We start from the raw sequence: 20,153 nt of genomic DNA, 5'->3' as shown, positions 1-20,153 counted from the left end.
ATTTTACTCTAAATGAATTATAAGACGGAAAATAAATATTAGTGGGAGTTTTGAAAGGCGATTCCTAATTTAGGCACTCCAAATTTACAAATATTGGGAGATTGTATTGGGTGTGAATTATATATGAGAGGTTTTGAGGAACGTTCTGGGACATAAATTTGCACACATAGTAGGCCTAGCACATTGCTTAGGAGCCAAAATTGAGTCCGCTAGCATTGTCTGTTGTTTTAACATGCGCTTACTACCAGAACAGGCGTGCATTATCTCATTTGTGAGACCAGTGCTTGAAGAATAGAATCTGTCTCTAAAAAAATTATATATATAAAAAAAACATTGTTTCATATACATTATTATGGACAGGTTTTTAATATGCTAATTACAAAAATATGACAAAGTGTACACTTCAAAGCAATATTTTTGGAGTGTCAGTTTCTGTTCCCCAGCATGTATTCAACAAATATCAAATGTGTATTTTAAAAGTTATACCCCCGCGACCCAAAATCAAGCATTTGCACACACATTCATATTGTATTTACCAGAAAAACGTTTTTCATGAAATATCGTGCAAAAACATCAAACCATTACAAAAAATAATAATAATAATTCATGTTCAATGTTGCTCATTCATTTAAAATATTTGCAATAATAATTATTATAATAACTCAAAAACATTCTCTTTTAACACCAGCTTTGTGTCAGAATTCTTGTCTATCAGTTAACTCATAATTAAACATCTCCATAACCTTCAATGTATTAAATAACCTTTATGTTGCTAATGTTGCTAATGCTAGTGCAAACTCAAGAGAACGGGCCTGTTTTATCCTACAGATCAGTAGGGATTTGTAGAGAACATCTGATATGCAGTTCAATAGCTTGTGATTCCCAACATGTCATCATTGATTTTCCAGGTTGGGTGATGGGATGGGTGTTGATATTCATTGACAACATTGTAAAAAACAGAGTTTTGGAGTAAAAAAAAAAATGTTTTTAGAGGCTATGGATATAATTATGCAGGGTAACAAAGCAAAGTGAAAGGGAAAAGGGGAATCTTTGTGCCCAGATTCGCAGGGAAATGTTGCTCCTCCCAACAATCACAGAGAACTGACCTACTAGTGCAAATGGTCATGTGGCATTTGGCACAGGGGCTGCCACACTGAGTGGCTACAGTCTGACATCAGCATTGTCATTTGTGATTGGACGGCGGATCAGTGCTGTAATCTAATTCGTCCCTCGGGGCAAGTTTTTCTGTAGCCACATCCGCAAGGGTTCCAGGTTCCGTTCCAGCCACATAATGTTCTTCTGCACGTTCTCCACAGCTACCTGGGTGACCCGGAGTTGGGATGATTGCTCTTGTATGGATTCAAAAAATTCCTTGATCTGAATAAAAAAATAAAAAAACAAGTACACTCTAAATGACATGTCTTATATATTATACATTTATTTGAGACTGGGTACTTCTAGACAGTTAGGCCTGGAAAAAAAAACTTTATTTTTTTTTTTTTTTTTATTTTTATTTTTTTGCTGCTGCACAAACTATTGTACCCTTGGTACACAGACCATGTCAGCTACATGCTGTGTCTGCACCATTAAAATTACAGCACAACTATTAAAAAAAAACAAAAAAACAATTGCATAACAATTTAAAAAGATAAAAATCCTGTAATATAGAGGAAAGTTCATGTCATTACCCCCTCAAGCTCGTCCTTAGATGAAAATTGTGCGGTTGTGCCAATTATTATATTTCTAATGCAGAAAGACCCCAGCTGAAATCTGTAGGGGAAACACAATGATAAACGTGAAAACATATGATAAGTAAGATTTTTAAAGATAGACTTTAAAATCAGATCAAAATATTTAACAGTTGATCTAAAAACATGAGGTAGACTTGTTAAATCTAAGAAATAAAAGAGTGATAAGAAGTAAAACAAACATGTCCATACTTTTCCACCAGTGTATTCCAGTTTTTCTTCACAAAGTTCCAAGCCATAAAGTGACCTTTGGGATTTCTAGCCACACTGTAGATTAATGAGGACAGGTCCTGTGTCTTGATCACCTCTCCTTCCATGCCCAAGTTCAGCAGCCTGGGGAAACCACAGAAAACTCATCAAAACAAATAAAGTTTTTTTATTATAATTTTTTTTTAACCAAATTGTGAAAGTACCACTACCTCCACATTTGAACCATTCAAAAATGTGATCTTGAATCGCACAAAACAGTATTTCAAATTCTGTCATCAAAAAGAACATTCAATCACCTCAAAAGTTTATCAGAAACTCTGCTGGTGGTTAATGCTCCCAGGATTTTGTATTTCTCCGCCTCAGAGAAGGAAACTTGATATTTTTCCAGGAGGAAAGTCCAGCCTTCCTCTTCTTGGGCCCCGATGGAATAAATGGTCTCAGTTACATCGGTAGGTAGACTGTAGAGAGGGAAAAACAGTGAATGGTTTAGAAAATAACTAAATGACAGAATGCATACTATACTCTTGTGCATATAAAATGTTCAGCTTGTATCCATTGTAGCATAATGCTATCGCCAATTGCAGGGGATGCCAGAAATGCAATGTAGAGACAGCATAGACTCATTTAGCATATTGCCCTGGTTAACAAAATATGTAGACACACAGAAGATGCGGAGAGTTGAATTACCTAATTGTGCCTTTGGACTTCACCCAGCTGTTGAACAGGTCCTTTGCCTTTTCGACACAAGGAAGGTAGCCAAGGTCACAGGCCAGGGACACGACCTCTGAGCGCAGCTTTCTGTCAGATACAGATCCTGTGTCGCTCCAGGTCTGCTTGTCAATCACAGCTTTGAAGTAGTGCAGGATGTAAGCCTGTACCAGAACACAGAAATGGCCAACTACTCACCAAGACATTGTAGCTCAGGGTAAGCACAATTTATTGTACGGATCTGTCTCTTTCTCTGTGTTTAATGGTAAGAGAATCGCACACATGCACACACATATATAATGAAATCAGGTGAATTCACTTTTATCACAAAATGTCTGGAATTCCAAAAGCAAGTGGGTTTGGTGACAAAATTATTACAGTGCTCTGTCGGCACAAAAACTGTACTGTTAATTGATTAAAATGCTACAATATGTTATGATATAGGCCGAAACGTGACCGTACAGAACTGAACTTTGAATATAGACATAGATCCCAAATGCAGAAATGAGGAGACAGAGTGTGCTCAATGTAAACAGATAATAGCACAGTACTGAACTTGCTGTCCCTGTTAAAATCAGATAATCCACATCACCCTCATTTAGCAAATCACAAGTATATGCCAGGGGTGGCATTGTTCCGTATTATTTTTACCTTGTTGCCCAAGATTTATATTGTTGTTCTGTTGCCTACAGTTGTCTTATAACTGTATTGCAAGGACCACACCAGGCACAAAATGGAACGCATGTAAAAAGGTAACGTCTCCAGCATTACTTGCCCTTAGAGGTACATTACTGTCTTCTCAAGGGTCTGAGAGCTTCTAAGGATTTCAAGATTTTGGCCAAAGGTCTGCAGTGGTAACAACTACTCCTTATTGCAATATACATGTGGCTGAGGTCTTACCTGGCTCGGACGGACAACTGTGATTTCTCTGGGTGTTTCTGACTCTTAGTCATTACTGACTTTAATAGCTTGGTATTACTTTGTATGGCTTTGTCTGGCCACCATCAGTAAAATACACTTTGTGTGCTTTAAATGGTGCTCAGGTCCTGTACAGAGTCACTATTCATACCAAAGAGACAACTACTTTTTGTTCTGAGGTTCTCGTGTGGAAAGGGTCCAAATTCTCCAAATTCGTAATGAACCGATCCTTTACTGACAAACCGTACTGCGTTGTTAACGTCTGGCTCGTCAGCGCATTTTTATATTGAGTTATATAGCTTTCTGTGTAAACAAAGTTACAGAAAAATACTTTGAGGAGACCAGGATCCAAAATGACACAGCGTGCTTTGTTGAAAAAATGTTTAGCAATAAGCCCAAAGCAGCACTGATAGGCTTGGCTCCTGGTCCACATGCTGTGGAATGTTGTTATAGAAGTGCTGGGCTCTGCTATCAAGCTACAGGACAACACCCCAGTGTGTTCTGGTGTAGTAAGGACAGCAAGTCACCACTTGATGGCCAATGAATGCCCCCCCCCCCCCCAAAAAAAACCCATTAAGATCCCATAGCCAGCCAGAGCAGGCCTGGTTTAGAAACCCAAGACTTTGATAATGTTGCAGTTAACATACTGTAGAGCTGTACCTTTAAGTTTTGGGTGACATCAATGATATTCCTTTTTTCCACCATCTTGTAGAAGGTCTCCAGGTAACCCAGTCCTTGCAGGAGGGGAACGTTGTGTGTCTCAGACTTCAGGTAGCCGGTCAAGTCAAGAGCTTTGCTCAGCGGTAACCTTCCTGCCCTGTAAACATTAACCACTACAGTGAGGCCCATCTAGTTGAATCTAATATACTGTACACTACACACCAACTTTCACTATGCGCAATATCAACATCAACTAACTCTTCAAAATCTTAAGATTCATAATTTCCTTCTATTTTCATTATAAGTATACAAAAGATTACTGTTTTTTTCTCTCTCTACAGAGTGATGTAATTTTTATGCTTTCCACTACCTTCACCTTAGTTGCTTAAATAAATGTATGAACATCTGTATGAAGGACTCCTTAATGTGTTTTAGAAATAAGCACAGAGCAAACGTATTCACCAAGTTTAACTAATAAAAAAAGGGCGTTGTGATATGGCACAGTGAAACGTGGGCTTACGTGACCAACTGAAAGGCGTTGTGAACAAGGTTGGCTCTGTCCTTGTAACTCAGAGCTGTGTGGTTCTTCTTCATGAGGTTAATTAAGGTGTCCCATCCGTCCCCCTCATAATGTACAATGTAGTATCCATTCATGTCGGTGTTAAACTTCACCCACTTAACATCTCCTTGTATCTTGATGGTGTCTGGAGCAGGAACATCAGTGTATTTGTGATGAGATGAATTTATTGTACAAGCACAGTGGGTAAAAACAGGACATACAATAAAATATTTAGAAGTACAAGAAAATTATTAATACCAGATTGTGTTTCCAGCAGATGTCTCACAATAGTCTTGGAGTTGCTTGTCATGTATGTCAAAGGAACATGCCAAAGGTAGCTGAAAAACAGTTTCCATGCACACACATCTTAAAGCATGGATGCTCAAATTTAGCCCTGGTTTTCTTTTCTCACAGATAATTAACTGAACAATTAGTGATACTGATTGGCAAGACTGTGTTCACACCTGACTCCCAGGTAAAAGGATTTGAGTGACAGGGTTTTAGGATTATCTAGTACACCCCAATAGTAAATATTTCCTTTTCTTTAACCTTCTAATTTCACCTTTTCTTAACTGTAACAATTTAATGTTTAAGAATGAATAAATATATAGCCTAATGTACAGATGTTGTTTCAAGGAACCATGTAGGAAGTAGTCTCAAACATCTGATTTAGAATAGAGGATGAACAGTCTGCAACTGCATTAAGGAAATTCAGCAGGCAACAATGTCTACAAAATGGCTGCACTAATGCCCAGTAATGCTGATGGATTAGGCGGTATTCCTTAAGCAATGTAACTTTTGTGTCAGTGGGGAAAATCTCACCCCTGCTGCATGGAAAGCCAAGCCGGATCGCTGGGAAGCATGGTCTTCAGGAAGCGCTCCTGCCTTATCTTCAGAACCGAGCCCTGGCGGTCCACAGTGACCAGGGGAATGCCCTTCTGCAGGGTCCACGTGTTCATCATCACTTTCAGGTCCAGGTGCTCTCCCGCGTAGCGATACTGTTCAGCAAGAAGACAGGGCCATCTTTAATAGCACGGCGCCACCTGGTGTGCATTTTTCAGTACAATAAATGCGCAAGGACATTCAAGAACGGAACATGTTTCCCAACTTATAATAATAATAATAATAATAATAATAATACTTTTGTATAGCTTTGTTCATACATTCACAATTTAGTTAAAGTCCTTAAATAACAGCCACAAAAGAACAAGTGTAAAAAAGTGCAAGGCAGAACACGGACAGAAATTCACCACACATGAATATATCATGATAAAAAGGGAATTAAAATAGTAAAAACACAACAGAAAAAAATAAAGTAAAGAGTGATATCCACTCACTGCATTCTTGGCTGCTTGGCCACTGCTGTAGCAGAACTCTCCAGAGGTAAAATCATCATCACTGCAGGTCTGAAAACAAATATTTATATACTTTTATATACAACTATTGAACATATGTTTATGTATTTATATATGCTGAGAAACACAGCAAATATAACTATTCAGGCAGCTAACTTATTAATATGTGAAAAGAAAGGATTTAAAAGTAAAATATTCTGTGACATGAAAGAAGGACTGAGCAAGAAAAAAAGAAGAAGAAATACGTTGGCTATGCTGTCCCAAAGGTCTTCGTTTTTGGCGTTCTTGTAGCTGAACCTCCTCAGATACCGGACAATGCCGCTCTGGAACACATCATCCGTCAGGAAGTGTCTCAACATGTGTAGGATGCAGGCACCCTAAGACAAAACAAATGAGTCCGTGAGACAAAAATTACTACACTTGCAGCTCGAAATGATCGTTTTAAAAATATGATCGTTTTAAATGATCGTTTTAAAAATATGTTCAAATCATGTAATCAACACTGTGCTGTTTCGGTCATCGCTTGTCCACCCAAACAATTCAAGGTACACACAAAATACTCTATTGAAGCCCATCTGAGTCACTGCCCTTCCTGCGGAGATCAGGTCAGCTGACTCTTCAGATAGCTTTAAGGTGAAACTAAGGACAAATATTTTAATCTGTTTTAACTGCCCTTTTTCTGTATTTTCTCTTTCATTGTCACTGAATTAAGGTGTCATACTTCTGTATATTTCTTGTTCCATTTAAGGTTTGTTACCAATGCTGGCGGTTATTTTACTGTATTTGCAGTGCTGTACAGTGCTTTGAGCACTGGAACAGCGCTTTATAAATAAAATGTATTATTAACATCATCATCTGAACATGTTTTGGAGTATATTACCTTGTCATAGGACACAGTGTCAAACATCTCTTTAATCTGTGTGGGGTTCTCAGCTGCACTGGAGATTGGTCGGGAGGAGTTCAGCGAATCCCGACCAATGGCAGCGAAGCAGGTGTCAAGCAAATAGTCCTCCTATGGGAGCACAAAGTATTCATCAGTCTGATTTTTATAAGGGTTCTATCTTTCCATTTACCATTTTACTATCTTTCCCTTGTTCTTTATTTCTTTCAGAAGGCACAGTTATCACTAAACATTTTTCACAAACATAATGCCAATCATAATTATGAGCAAAATTACATAAATAGATCAGTGACTGCTCAGGCCATTGCGACAGCAAGCTATATGTTTATGACGTGTTCTGGGGTAATTGGAACGTACCACTCTCAGGTCAGGGTAGGTGGCATCCACAGAAACAAACTCCATGTATCGGGCAAATCCTTCATTGAGCCAAATGTCATTCCACCACTCCATTGTCACAAGGTTTCCAAACCACTAGAAGAGTGAAAGGGTAAAATAAAAAAAATTTAAAGATTAAAGTCTTTTAGCATGGAGCAGAAATGATAAACAGTTAAAGAAAAGTATCAGTGGAATTAAAGTATTCAGCATACAATAGGGCTATTCAACAGGCAACCTATGATTCGGGTTTTTCAAAATTCTGGCTATGCACACATCTACATCTGCACACAATAAGCATAAAGTTAGTAACAGCTATCCCTGATTTTAAAAGGCATCTACTTTGTTTATACTCTTGAGCAATACACTTTATTCGTATGGTTTTATACGCAGTACATGGAAAATACTTGGCTCATGTGAACCATTTCTAAAAAAGAGTCTGGCTCCCAGGAACAAGCAGTTGGCACGCGGTACAACTGGACGTCTAAACTTACAGCAGCACTGAACTCACCTGATGGGCCAGCTCATGTCCGATCACCATGGTGACCCACAGCTTGTCGGACGCCGACGACGTGTCGGGATCGAACAGGAGGGACGTTTCCCTGTAGGTGGTCAGACCCCAGTTCTCCATGGCTCCGGACTGGAAGTCTGGGATGGCGATCAAATCTAAGGGAGAACAGGAAGCACACAGCGGGAGCTGAAATTTGATCAGAGCTTCCGTTCCCTGAGGTTGGATGAAATCGCTCACATAATAATTCACACTGTGTCGCATATAGTGTGATGACTAAAGCAGGAAGAGAAATTCACACACACACAAAAACATTTATATGGGCTGTTTTGTAATGCATGGATTAATTACATAATAATAATAATAATAGCTATCAGTTTTACATTTTCAGTCAAATCACTTTCTGAAACCTACTTTTTTCATGAACATCATTATCTGCTGGGCTTTAAAAAAGAATAATTTTTTAATTTAAAGAAATTTTTAAGAAAGTCACCATGTTACTCGCAGCCAGTTTTATTTCAATGAGAAATGGTATTCATACTCCTTACTAATCTGAATAAATAAGCGTTTGGTATAGGAGAAGGACCCAAAACAGCCAGTATTACCCTGTTTCGGTAGGGGATAGTAGATGTTAAAATACTCTTCGTAGAACTCCAGCATCTTCACGGCGGCCTCAAGAGCATAATGAGTCTGGTGCCATTTGTCTGGGACAGCATATATCGAGACCTGCAGTGGGAAGAAACTGTTAAAGGAATCTCACATTTTAGCAGAAACCCCGAGACACCCCAAACAAATATCGCTCTGAATGTACGCTTTGTAATGTATTCCAATGGACATCTCTGAACGTAATGTGTCTACCATGCGCCAAATGCTAATCTTAAGGGTTCGGTGAAAGAAGACTTGGTGTCAAAGGGATTTTGTTTGTAGCACATACGTCTATTCCAGATGTGGTTCTTCCAGAGACGGACTTGAAGTCACAGACAATAAATGCCACCAGGTATGTGCTCATCCGCACGCTAGCTTCAAAGTGGTCCTCAAATAGACCGTCCTCCAGGGGAACAGTTTGCTCCTAGATAAAGAATACAATTTGAATAAAAAATTTTCAAATCATTATACCTGTACCTCAATAGCAAAGATAGTTCATTTTGAGTTTTACTATGCATGTACATCACAGTTGAACAAGCTATAGTCAGGCTTTCTGTGTTTGCTGAACAAACATAGTACCTGCTCTCAGACTTAACTAGAATTTCTGAAATGTTCCTATGCACTTGAAATAGCATGAATATGTCTCATTACCCAAAAATATGGCATTTTTAAAGTACACCATGAAACCCAACCAAAATAAACATAACTTTCAGGCCTTAGCAGGTAGAAAAGACAGAGTAGCATCCATACAATGGGCATGTTGGACAGTGCGATGTGTGTCTGTCTCCTCCTTATTTTAATGGAGTAGTTTGCCTTAAAGCTGGGCTCATCAAAGCATGGGAAAGCCATCCGTGCAGAGGTAGGTTCAAAGTGTGTCGATGCCAACACCCTGAACACAAAACAAACACACAAAGAAACAGCAATCAATAGAATGGACACATAATCATTTAAAGTTCAAGGTTAATTTATTTAGCAGACCTAACTGGTCTATATTGCACTGCACATATTTACTAAAGCCTAATCATATGTTTGACTTAGCTTGTTCCAGGTGTGTAAGATAACTGGACAACTAAGAGTCTGTCCTTGTGGGAGGGCCAAGGCTGAACGTATTTAATGTAGCTCTCTCTCTAACACCATCCCTGGGACACCACAAACAATTAGCTGAGCTGTATAATGTAAGAATTTTATTTACCTTGTTTCACCGTTTTTTGTTTTGTAAGTACTTCTGTAGAAGCCATAAAAACCATCAGCTAACGGGGCAGCAAACTCAAGGTGAAGGAAGTACTTCTCCCCACTGATCAAAATTTTAGGAGAGAAAATGGCGATCTGTTCATGCGCTGGGTACTCCAGCACGGGGAGTTGTTTGTCTGATTGTAGGGCCTCGCTTTCGTCCAGAATTGTAGCCGTGGTGATTTCAAGGTTCTTGCTGTGCAGGACTACCCAGTTGGTGTTGTTCTTCACATCGATCTCAATCCTCACAGACCCGCTGAAGTTTAGAGCGGTCAGGTTCGGGTGGATGAGGAGGTGGTAGTGGATGGGTATTATATAATTTGGAAGCCTGACTTTGCTCCATGGAAACGGCAGGCCGTTTGTGGCCACATGTGGCGAGTCATCACTGCTTATACCAACAACAGAGTAACAGGGCAACAGGGCTAATATCAGGAGAAACATATTCTAAAATCGAATAGTAAATTATAATCGCAACCTAATCTAAAAAGAGTTTTTTAAAATTCGCTAACACCAGTGATAATCAGGCTGTGATGAAAAGGGCCTCTGTTTGGATTTCATTACATTCCAACTGGTTTGAGTAGAAATATCCAGAAATGCTCCCCCACACAGATTTCAACCTATCAGAGGGGAAAGGTGAAAGAAACATTAGATCTCTCTCTCTTTGTCCCTCTCTGTCTCTCCCCCTCTCTCTCTCTCACACACACACACACACACACACAAATGTATATATAAATACACAGACTCAACTTGACAAATGTGGATGTAGTGTTCTTCTAAAAATACATTTGTCTTGTATTTGACCTTTCCTTGAAAAACAACACAATGAGTGCACCATAAAAGAACAGCACACGAGCTGAACTGTGCTCAGACACTAACAGACGAGTGAAGTGTGTGAGTACTGAACTTATTATCCGTATCTTCTCTGCAAACAGTACAAGGTCAGAATGTACAGTACATTTGTGGATTTACCCTCAGCATGCAATAGAAACAGAGAGCTGGTTGTGTCTGTGTGAGCGTGCGTGATGTGGATTAGACCTACCAACAGCAACCCATGCAGGAAGAAGGGCTCGTTCACTGAAGCTCGTTCCCCGCAATGCCAGCCAAGTCGGCTCCCGATTTTGGCAGCGACGACCAGCGAGCTCTCACCCCCTCCCCACTACAGACCCCGGCAGCACAGGCACAACACGCTCAGACACAACACGATTTCGCCGCAATCGGAGGGCGCGCGCTGGGCACGTTTACCTTCAATTCAGCTGCATCATTCAGGCCTGTTATTCTCCCCCTGTTCTCAGCTTTCATTTTCTCTTTCATATGTCTGACCCACAATTCCCCGGTGTAGAGCTGCCTCTACCGCGTCTGTTGCTGCTGACTCGCTGTGTCCCGTATGCAAATGACAGTTGAATAGAACCGTGCTGCACTTGCGCTGAACAAAAGCTGCTCAGAGCGAAATGCTGATACGTTCGGTTATTTCGCAATTCCAGCATTAAAACTTGTTTATTACAACCTTTGTACTTTTCGCTACAGTTATCAATTGATGAACTGTCTGCTAATTTTACCAAGTAGAAGAACAACATTTACACTATGGCTTTTCATTTAAGCAAATGTTAAACCCTGTATAATAAATTCATTGATATTTTATGAGAGTAAACACACGCGCGCGCAAACAGAGAGAGAGAGAGAGAGAGAGAGAGATACTTTTATTAGGGGGTTTATTATATATATATTTTTTTTTTATCATATTAATATTTATTGGATATAGGACAGTAGCAGAGAAAAGTCCTCTCGACTTGCTGATGTAAATATTTGATTAAAATTTTTTTAAACCGATTACTTAGCCTTTTTATTCTTAATCTGAAGTCCTCTTTGCTGTGATGACAGCAGTAATAAGCACCTCATTTGTTTTTGGTGCGATTATTTAAATTGATCAATGCCTGTATGGTGGAGCTTTTTCAATAGAATTTAAATTCAGAATAAATGTCTGTTGGTTTTTGTCAAACTCAACAGGGAATTGGGCAACAAACAATTTGTGTTGATTCAAATAAACAAGCTTGTGTATAAGTTTTTAGCAGGTGTGGGATGTTTCAAGGAGTTATTCACTAGAGAGGACTGTCTTCTAACAGCAATTTGTGATACCATCAGTGTGTTATCTCAGAGTTCACCAGAGAAAGACAGGTGTGTCACACATAATTTTTTTCCCATTTACACTCCTTCAAATTAAGCATTAAGACAACACATCCACTGAAAATGGCAATGTTTTACCAAATACATTAATCTGTGAGCTAATTTCAAAGCCTTTAAAGTTATTTTTAATGAAAGTTTTTAATTATGTCATTTGAATGTGAAATCTAATATAACAGAACAAAACAAGTAGTAATGCTACTAAATAATAGTGGTGGTGTGAAACATTCTCTCTCTCTTCTCTCTCTCTCTCTCTCTCTCTCTCTCTCTCTCTCTCTCTCTCTCTCTCTCTCTCTCTCTCTCTCTCTCTCTCTCTCTCTCTCTCTCTCTCTCTCTCTCTCTCTCTATCTCTCTCTAAAACACCTTGTGGGTTACTTGGCAGAGAGCCCAGAAAAGTAAGAGCAGAGTGTAGAGGAGATTTCAGGGCGCGGGTGTGAAGTCACATGACCCAAAGCTACTAATCCCCTGGCCTGCCACATTCAGCTCATTGAAACTGCACAGTGCAGCAGAATGCTCCTCAGCTTCCTGACCATCCATTTCATGGCAAGTGAGTATGGACTGCATATTAACCTACAAGACAAACAGGGTCAAACAATTAGATGTCGAATCTAATTAACTGCCTTTGTTTCTAGTTTGTGGTTCTGTGTAACTCCCAGAAACAGTGAGAGTCTGGGATGAAGCTATTTGAAAATATATTTTACTGCCTTTGTTTCTAGTTTGTGGTTCTGTGTAACTCCCAGAAACAATGAGAGTCTGGGATGAAGCTATTTGAAATTTTTCCTCTGATTTGGACCCGAGAACATCATCTTCTCAGGAATCCGTTCACCTAACTGCCACTCCACACTGCTAACATAATCAGTCATTAATGTCCTGTTATTTGATGTTTTTTTTTTTTTTCCCCTGCGTGTGTTAAGTGGGAGTGGAGGCCGAAGTCTTTGCCACCCTGGCGCCCCCATTCCACCTCTCCAGGGAGAGGGGTAGCAGGACCATCCTAGTGTGCCTGGTCAGTGACCCTGTGCGTGGCGACATGGTGATCACCTGGCTCTCCACAAAGGGAGAAGGGTCCAGTCCCATCACCCACAGCGTGGCCGAGGAAGAGGATGGCACACACAGCGCTCTGTCAGTCATATCGGTGCCGACCGACGCATGGGACTCGTACACCTGCTTCATCACTCACAGTAACCCAGCGATGGTTATCCAGCGACGCTACATCGACTTCGTGGGTGAGCTACTGAATGTGTAGCGCTTTGATGCAGTCTATTGTGTTTGTAGCCATATGCAAGCTGGAGTTAAGAAAGGCTAATTTTGCATTTGATAGTGACAAACATATTAAATAAAATATAATGCATCAAAATATTTTATTCTCTATGTTTGACATCTTTAGTATGCCTCATTTGTGACCGTGTATGTGAATTCAGCAAGTAAACAGTGTGTAAAAAAACTTTAAAGTGACTTTAAACTATTTTAGATGAAGAACTTGCTGGCAGCTGTTATGAAGATGGATCTAATGGTAAATTACAAGATATCCAATACTTACATTTTCTACAGAATGGAAGTATGGTATTAGATGTATGATGCTTTATGTTCATTGAATTTTTGTGGATGTTAAATGAGGAAAGGGTGGAACATATAAGAATATGTACAAATTACTACAAATACAATATGTACAAATACAGTATTGATTGTTAATATAGTTTATTGATTTTACAATTTAACAAAATTACATGTTTATATTTGAAACACTAATACCTTCCATTGTAGCATTATACCGCCATAAGGTGAAAACATTAACAACCAAAATTTATGCTTTTCTCCCCCCAGGTATCCAGATGCAATCTGACATTGTATTCATCTTGGCTCTCAGAATTCTGATTTTTAAAATAACAATGTTCAATCTTCTGATGACCACAAGTGCTGTTATAAAATGGTAAGGAACTCTTGATCAGTCTTGATTATCAGTACAACCTGTGTTCCTTATTTTTGTACATATTGAAAGTGTAAGCCCATGCTTCTCTTACCATTATGTTACATACTGGTGTAACAGTGGATGGTACCTCACAGTAATAGCCATTTTCACTGAATAGTTATAAACACTAGTAGCTGCTGTTATCAAATAAGAAGAATGTTGTGACTATGCTGGAAAGTTTTGAGTACAAATTTGGATATATTTTAAATCAAACATATTGAATACATTTTTTTTATATTAAGAACTGATGTTTCTTCCCTGTTGCCAGATGGTCATATTGCTCTTGGAAAAACAGTGGTCTTCAAAAATTACTCTCAAGGAAGATGTGAAGGAATGTCGATCCTTCTTCATTATGTCAGAAGTGACGGGACTTGGAGACGAAGGAGAACAGGTCTTTAGCTTCACCTCAAAAGGATGTTCCTAATATGACATCCAGGAAGCTTCGCTTTTCAATACCAAGGCCTTAATGTTGAAGGAAAATATTTTCGTCAAAATGATGGAAACTGTATTGAACACATAATGGCCGTGAACACGATGCTTGATCTGAACAGCAGAAGAGTAGTGTTAATAACAGGCCTGATCGACAGTGCTCAGTTTTTGACAGTCAGAGTCTGTCAGCAGAGATCTGCTTTTCAGGGTTTCTGCTTCACTTGACTTCACTCATTTCGCCAAACTCTGTCTCTCAAGTTCACACCGCATCATTATAAGCCTTAATGTAGGCGAAAAGTGCATGTGGTATTAGCTGATTTCAGCTTCTATAGTGTTACTTTCCATAAAATAGTCAGTGTAAACTCATTGTGCGTTGATGGTTACCTTGGCCTTATCACACTTCCTGCTCCACCATATCCATAAATCCCAATCATAGGCCATTATTCTGAACATTAGAAAACCGAGATGTCTTTAGATGTTGCCGGAAGGCATTAAAATGTTCCATCACCATGGGTTTGTGCGCTTCCAAATGTGTTCCTGTTGATTGCAAAGAAGGTTCTGCTACATTAAGTTTCCCCCCGGATCCTCCGCTTGGGCTGACCCGCAGGCTTACCACCACCAGAAATACAACTGGGCTTACTCATAATCCCACCCCACTGCACTGGGGGGGGGGGGGGGGACATTATTTAGAGGTCATCATTGCAACACGCTGCAAGATTGAAAATGTTTTTCAAATGAAATATTTGCCAGCTTCTGTTGCTTCCAGTTACAAGCATCATTGTTCTTATCCCAGATTTTACATGGATAAGTAACTACGGTGATGGAATGTACTTTCAGGATAATGCCATACTGTACATTTCCAAATGTAGATTGTAATTGGTATGCATTCACATTGGACATTGTGAATGAGAAATTCCTTTGCATTATGACTTGTACCAGAGCCTAAGAGTTTCTTCAAGCATTTTTTGAAGCAAGATGATTGTTTAACAATGTATATTCTGCTGGTTTTACACACTTTTATGTACACTATTTTTTAAAACCTTTTTTAACAAGTTTTTTCTGTGTTTTCTCTTTCATTGTCACTGAATTAACGTGTTCCACTTGTGGAAAAAACTCAATTTTTTCTTGCTCAATGTAAGTTCTTTTACCAATGTTTATGGTTATTTTACTGTATTTGCAGTGTTGTACAGCACTTTGAGCAAGGGAAAAGCGCTTTAGAAATAAAATGCATTATTATTGTTATTATTACTACACAAGCCGTTGTCTCTTTTTGTGTAGGAAGGCAAACCACAGGAAGAGAACAATATCAGTGTAGGTATCACACCAATAATAGTCTAGAAAAGGTTGTATTCTCATGCAATCACCAAACTGAACATCTGAGTACTCAATGCAATTCTGTGCAGATTTAGGACGATTCCATAAACAGGAGATGTGCTCCCTCTCTCCCACGTTCTCTTTCTTCATGCTGAGGATTAATTATGCACTAGGTTCTTATTTTATCTTAGGAATGCTGAAATGTCAAGGCTGCTATGTGTAGCACCGCCTATTTGGCTACTTGACTACCCCATTCTTTAGTGAGTTAAAGAGAACTCCATTACTATAGACAGGGGTTACCCCAAGGCAGTTGTCAAATAAATGACATACGACAGATTGATGGAAAAAATGCAAATATCGTTTTATTATTACAAAGTGAAAAGAGCAATAAATAGCAATTCATTAAACACGGATAGACTAAATACGTTGTCAAGACTGGTACAAGCAAGTGGGCTGGCGGCCTACACTGCTAGCTCTAAGGAGAAAGCTATAGTTCCCTTAGCGGTTACCACGGGTTTTATACGCTATGGAACTACAGCTTCCTCATTACAGGTCTATCCCCAACACCTGTAAACTGTCACCGTTTACCTGATGCCACGGGTTACATATGAAAAAAGTAGCCTATAATTTAAGTAAGAAGAGAGGTTACGTCTGGGATATGTTTTTGTAGGAGAAGTGTACGTGTGGTACGCAGCCAAGTACAGAACCTAAAGATAAGATTCCCAAGGTTTTCATCCACAATTGTGGCGAGCCAGCCAGGAGGGCAGTACCCCGGGAGAGTGACCTGCTTCTGCCGACGGATAGAGGACTTCCTGACAAAAACGCGCAAAATAGTAAAAGGTAAGCAGACGCCTCGTATGGGAAAAGTCTGTTAGAGTCATTGTTGTCCTCCATCCGTCGACGAGGGAGATTAATTCTACCGAAACCAAGGAGTGCTGCTAAATGTATTCAAGTTGTAAATAAGTGAGCGAAGCATGCTGTAGTCATAATTGGTTACCTTGAGTACTGAGCCCAGGTTGATGGCTCGACGATCATAACTGTGACTTTGATCGGCTGCACCATAAATGTAATTTGGTGTTGAGAGTACTAGGGTACTGTGATTTACTGATTGGGCAGAGATACAGACATAAGCGGTACCTTGGCTGATAGATTGTAAGATAATTAAAACTAAATAGTCCTAAAAGCAACCTGGACTAGTCGACATTAGTGTATAAAGTGTATAAAGTTTTTGTTGTTATTGCGCATGTCGTAATTTGTGAAATTGTAGAAAGGTAAAGATAGAAAGCATGCTCCTAATTGGTTGAAATAGTAATATACCAAATTTGAATCAAATAAGTATATTAGGAGAGTGTTGTATGTCCGAGAATCGGATAATACAACGGTAGAGTAAAATAAATAAATAAATAAATAAATAAATAAATGAATAAAAACACACCCTTCATGAAGTAATTCGGTGAAAATTGTTTTCACACCACTAGAGATCGCCACAGTAAAATAAAGCAGAGGTTAATACATTTTTCCTACCACCAGAGGTCGCCATAGTTAAGTAAAGAAAAAGTAAATGCATTTTCTTTTACTGTTATTTCACCGTTGCTTATAAATATATAATATATATGTATAAATGTGTTAACTGTCTTTTTTCTTTTAAGTAGGAGCTGAGTAACTCATAAGACGGCAATACAGCAATGTGGTATGATATAACATCTCTGTCTGACACTGAAGACATTGATGACTACATCTGCCAGAAGGAAGAACAATGGCAGACACAGATAGGAGAGCCCTGGAACACCAGTAGCGTATCAATGGTGATCTTCACTGACCTGATAAGAGAAGGACTGCCTAAAGATGTCCAAAAAAAGCTCAACGACATTGTAGACCTAGACGCCAAGCCATGGGAAGAAATAAGGGCCCATATTCTTCACTTTGTCAGGAGACATAGAGACAGTGAGAAAGACAAGAAAGCCAGCAAGATGCAGAAAAAACCGATTGCTAAACAGTTAGCAGCCATGGAAGAAAAAGACAAAGGTAAGGAATCTACAGCAACTCTGGCAGCGGTGGTCATGCAGACTCCGACGCCACAGCCCATGGTGCCACAGCTGCCACACCAGAGGCAGCAACAGCCCCAATACGAGGCACAGCGATCTTGGAAACAGCAATCTCAGCCGCCACTCGAGATCTTTGTGGGAAATGGAAGTCAACCGGGACAATGGCGAGGGAAGAGAGGAGGCCCAGGAAGAAGCAGCGGCCCGTTCAGAGGCCCCGGAGGTGACCAAGGGGGAAAAGTTGAACCCAGAGTGTGCTGGGGATGCCAACAACCAGGTCATCTGAGGCGCAACTGCCTCCAAAACCCCTGGCCAGATCTAGCACCCCAATATAAAGGATGGAACCAAATCCCCGCCACAATTCTGTTGGAATGGTAGAAACCAGATTCAGGAACAACCACAAGACCGAGGATATGGAGGACCTCCCTGGGTGCCCCCGGGGCAGCAAAACCAAAGCTAAAGATGGTGACTAGACCAGGGAGGACAGTCCAAATAATCAAGGACAAGAAGAAAAACGTATGTTGTCGTATTCCTCAGCTACCCCTGAACAAGAACCCCAAATCCTTTTAACAAAAGGGGTAAACAATGTAGTTTTCGGATTGACACAGGAGCCACACGTTCAAGCATCGGAAAAGATGGTAGTCACCTCCCACTGACTGCACTCGGTGTGAAGACCAAGGGTTTTGCAGGAATACCCCAAACTGTACCACTCACGCAACTCCAGTTGATCTCTATTGATGGACTGAAAACTTCAGCTCAACTGACGTATACCCCAAGAACCCCAGTTAACCTACTGGGACAAGATCTGCTATGTAAATTAAACACAACAATCTCCTGCTCTGCTGATGGTGTAGTATGCTTCTTTCCTGGAATAAGTCCCCAGATGGTACTGTGTCAAGTGGATGGCGACAATGGAAATTACTTAGTCTATTGGCTGAAGGTACCGCCCAAACTTCAATGTACTTAGACGTTTTGGTCAAAACGAGCATACAAGCATACGAGCATAATTACAAGCAGTCACCTTGTAATTATGGAAATTTACATGTTTAGAAGTGTACCACACAGATAATAATGGTAATGCATGTTCACATAAGTGATTTATTATTCATCGCATATTTTATGAACGAACACACAAATTGATCTTCACAATCGCACTATGATTTACGATTTTTTTGTAATAGGTTGGGATTCCCACCCAAGTGAAAGGTTTGATCTATGTCTAGAAGTATGACTGAAACTTTGAAGTCTCAAGGGGGGAATGTGGAAGAATATGCTGTTAAACCAGTGTTTTACATTATATATCCTAACATATGTGATTAAAAATGTATTCTTTTAACAGTTTTCATGTATAATGCCTAACTCCCATTTTATTACCTTTGCGTGAGAAGAGAACATGCCCTTTATTGAAGTGCATAAATCTCAAGCATGAGATAATGACATGTGCCTTGAAATACTCTATGCAATTTTGTAAAGATTTAGGATGATTCCATGAACAGGAGATAAATGTATAAAAAGTGTGCATTTTCTTTGTTATGTTGAGTTCGTTGTGGTTTGTGGGGCTCCCCCGTCGGTCCGCACATACTGTCTCTGTGCTCCTGCAGACTCTGCAATAAAGCGCTTCTGGGTTGAACTTATCCTTGCTTTCAGTGTTGACCGTGTTTCAATTCAACATATCTAGAATTCACAAAACCCGACCAAACCTACTGAGGAAACAGCAGTAAGGGTTTCCTCCACACATTCATTTACATTTAATTAATATTTTGACATTTAGGTGACGCTCTTATCCAGAGCAAGTCATGCAGATTACATTTTAACATATAATACATTTATGCAGCTGGATAATTTTACTAAAGATTTACCTGCGGGGGATACATGATCATGCACTGAGGTATTCGCTCTTCACTACATTAACATAACACAGGGGAAACATCATTTCAGAGCTCACTGAAGATGGTGCTAGTCTATTTCTCACAGAGCCTACCTCAGGCAAGACACATGACGTGTTCCAATAACAATGTACCAGGGAATTCATGCATGCAATGAGCTGTCCTTTTGAAGAAAAAAAATAAATAAATCTTCACAATTTCTGGGAGGAGCTGTGTGTTCTGAATTACCTTTATATGTGTGTATGTTCTTGGTGAAATACTGAAAAATGTTTAGTATAAAAGTAAGTCTGATAGCGTATTTTTAACTCTATATACAGTATACATGCGGCCCTAATGAACACATATAAAAACTTTTTTAATACTGAGAAATGCTTTCTGCTTTATACAATTATTGAGTGAAAATCGATAAACAAATGTTTCCTTATAATCAAACAGAAAAAATGGTGAAAATGGAAGACAGGGTTTGTTATTTACTTTGCAAGAGAAGAGAAAAGCCCTATCTTTTTTGTTTAATACACAATGAG

At 39.5% G+C, this 20,153-nt stretch overlaps 3 protein-coding genes across 6 annotated transcripts; 2 read left to right on the top strand and 1 right to left on the bottom strand.

The window, feature by feature from the left end:
- Positions 1-343: 343 nt before the first annotated feature.
- Positions 344-11,254, bottom strand: LOC118206709 (endoplasmic reticulum aminopeptidase 2-like). Of its 2 annotated transcripts, none has more exons than XM_035379714.1 (19): positions 10,854-11,254; positions 9,777-10,431; positions 9,335-9,473; positions 8,874-9,008; positions 8,545-8,665; positions 7,943-8,097; positions 7,417-7,530; positions 7,039-7,170; positions 6,404-6,535; positions 6,141-6,209; positions 5,626-5,801; positions 5,062-5,141; positions 4,765-4,948; positions 4,245-4,401; positions 2,646-2,830; positions 2,255-2,416; positions 1,941-2,081; positions 1,689-1,770; positions 344-1,377 (listed from the first exon to the last, which is right to left on the bottom strand). In XM_035379714.1, the coding sequence occupies exons 2-19, from the start codon at positions 10,253-10,255 to the stop codon at positions 1,219-1,221; spliced, it is 2,802 nt and encodes a 933-aa protein (XP_035235605.1). In that variant the 5' UTR covers positions 10,256-10,431; positions 10,854-11,254; the 3' UTR covers positions 344-1,218. The 2 variants fall into 2 exon arrangements, with proteins under 2 accessions (XP_035235605.1, XP_035235604.1); XM_035379713.1 differs by having other exon boundaries at positions 11,057-11,252.
- Positions 11,255-11,604: 350 nt separating this feature from the next.
- LOC118206711 (pre T-cell antigen receptor alpha-like) lies at positions 11,605-15,487 on the top strand. Of its 2 annotated transcripts, XM_035379719.1 has the most exons (6): positions 11,605-11,986; positions 12,375-12,539; positions 12,907-13,215; positions 13,461-13,502; positions 13,814-13,919; positions 14,227-15,487. In XM_035379719.1, coding segments are annotated over exons 2-6 (495 nt in total). In that variant the 5' UTR covers positions 11,605-11,986; positions 12,375-12,502; the 3' UTR covers positions 14,228-15,487. The 2 variants fall into 2 exon arrangements, with proteins under 2 accessions (XP_035235610.1, XP_035235609.1); XM_035379718.1 differs by lacking the exon at positions 11,605-11,986 and having other exon boundaries at positions 12,316-12,539.
- Positions 15,488-16,352: 865 nt separating this feature from the next.
- Positions 16,353-19,295, top strand: LOC118206710. Of its 2 annotated transcripts, none has more exons than XM_035379716.1 (2): positions 16,353-16,541; positions 17,354-19,295. In XM_035379716.1, exon 2 carries the CDS (start codon positions 17,387-17,389, stop codon positions 18,119-18,121), a length of 735 nt encoding a protein of 244 aa, XP_035235607.1. In that variant the 5' UTR covers positions 16,353-16,541; positions 17,354-17,386; the 3' UTR covers positions 18,122-19,295. The 2 variants fall into 2 exon arrangements, with proteins under 2 accessions (XP_035235607.1, XP_035235608.1); XM_035379717.1 differs by having other exon boundaries at positions 17,351-19,295.
- The last annotated feature ends 858 nt before the right edge of the window (positions 19,296-20,153 follow it).

This window comes from Anguilla anguilla, chromosome 10, assembly GCF_013347855.1.
Source record: "Anguilla anguilla isolate fAngAng1 chromosome 10, fAngAng1.pri, whole genome shotgun sequence".
Lineage (NCBI taxonomy): Eukaryota > Metazoa > Chordata > Actinopteri > Anguilliformes > Anguillidae > Anguilla > Anguilla anguilla.
This window is presented reverse-complemented; position numbering and strand designations above follow the sequence as displayed.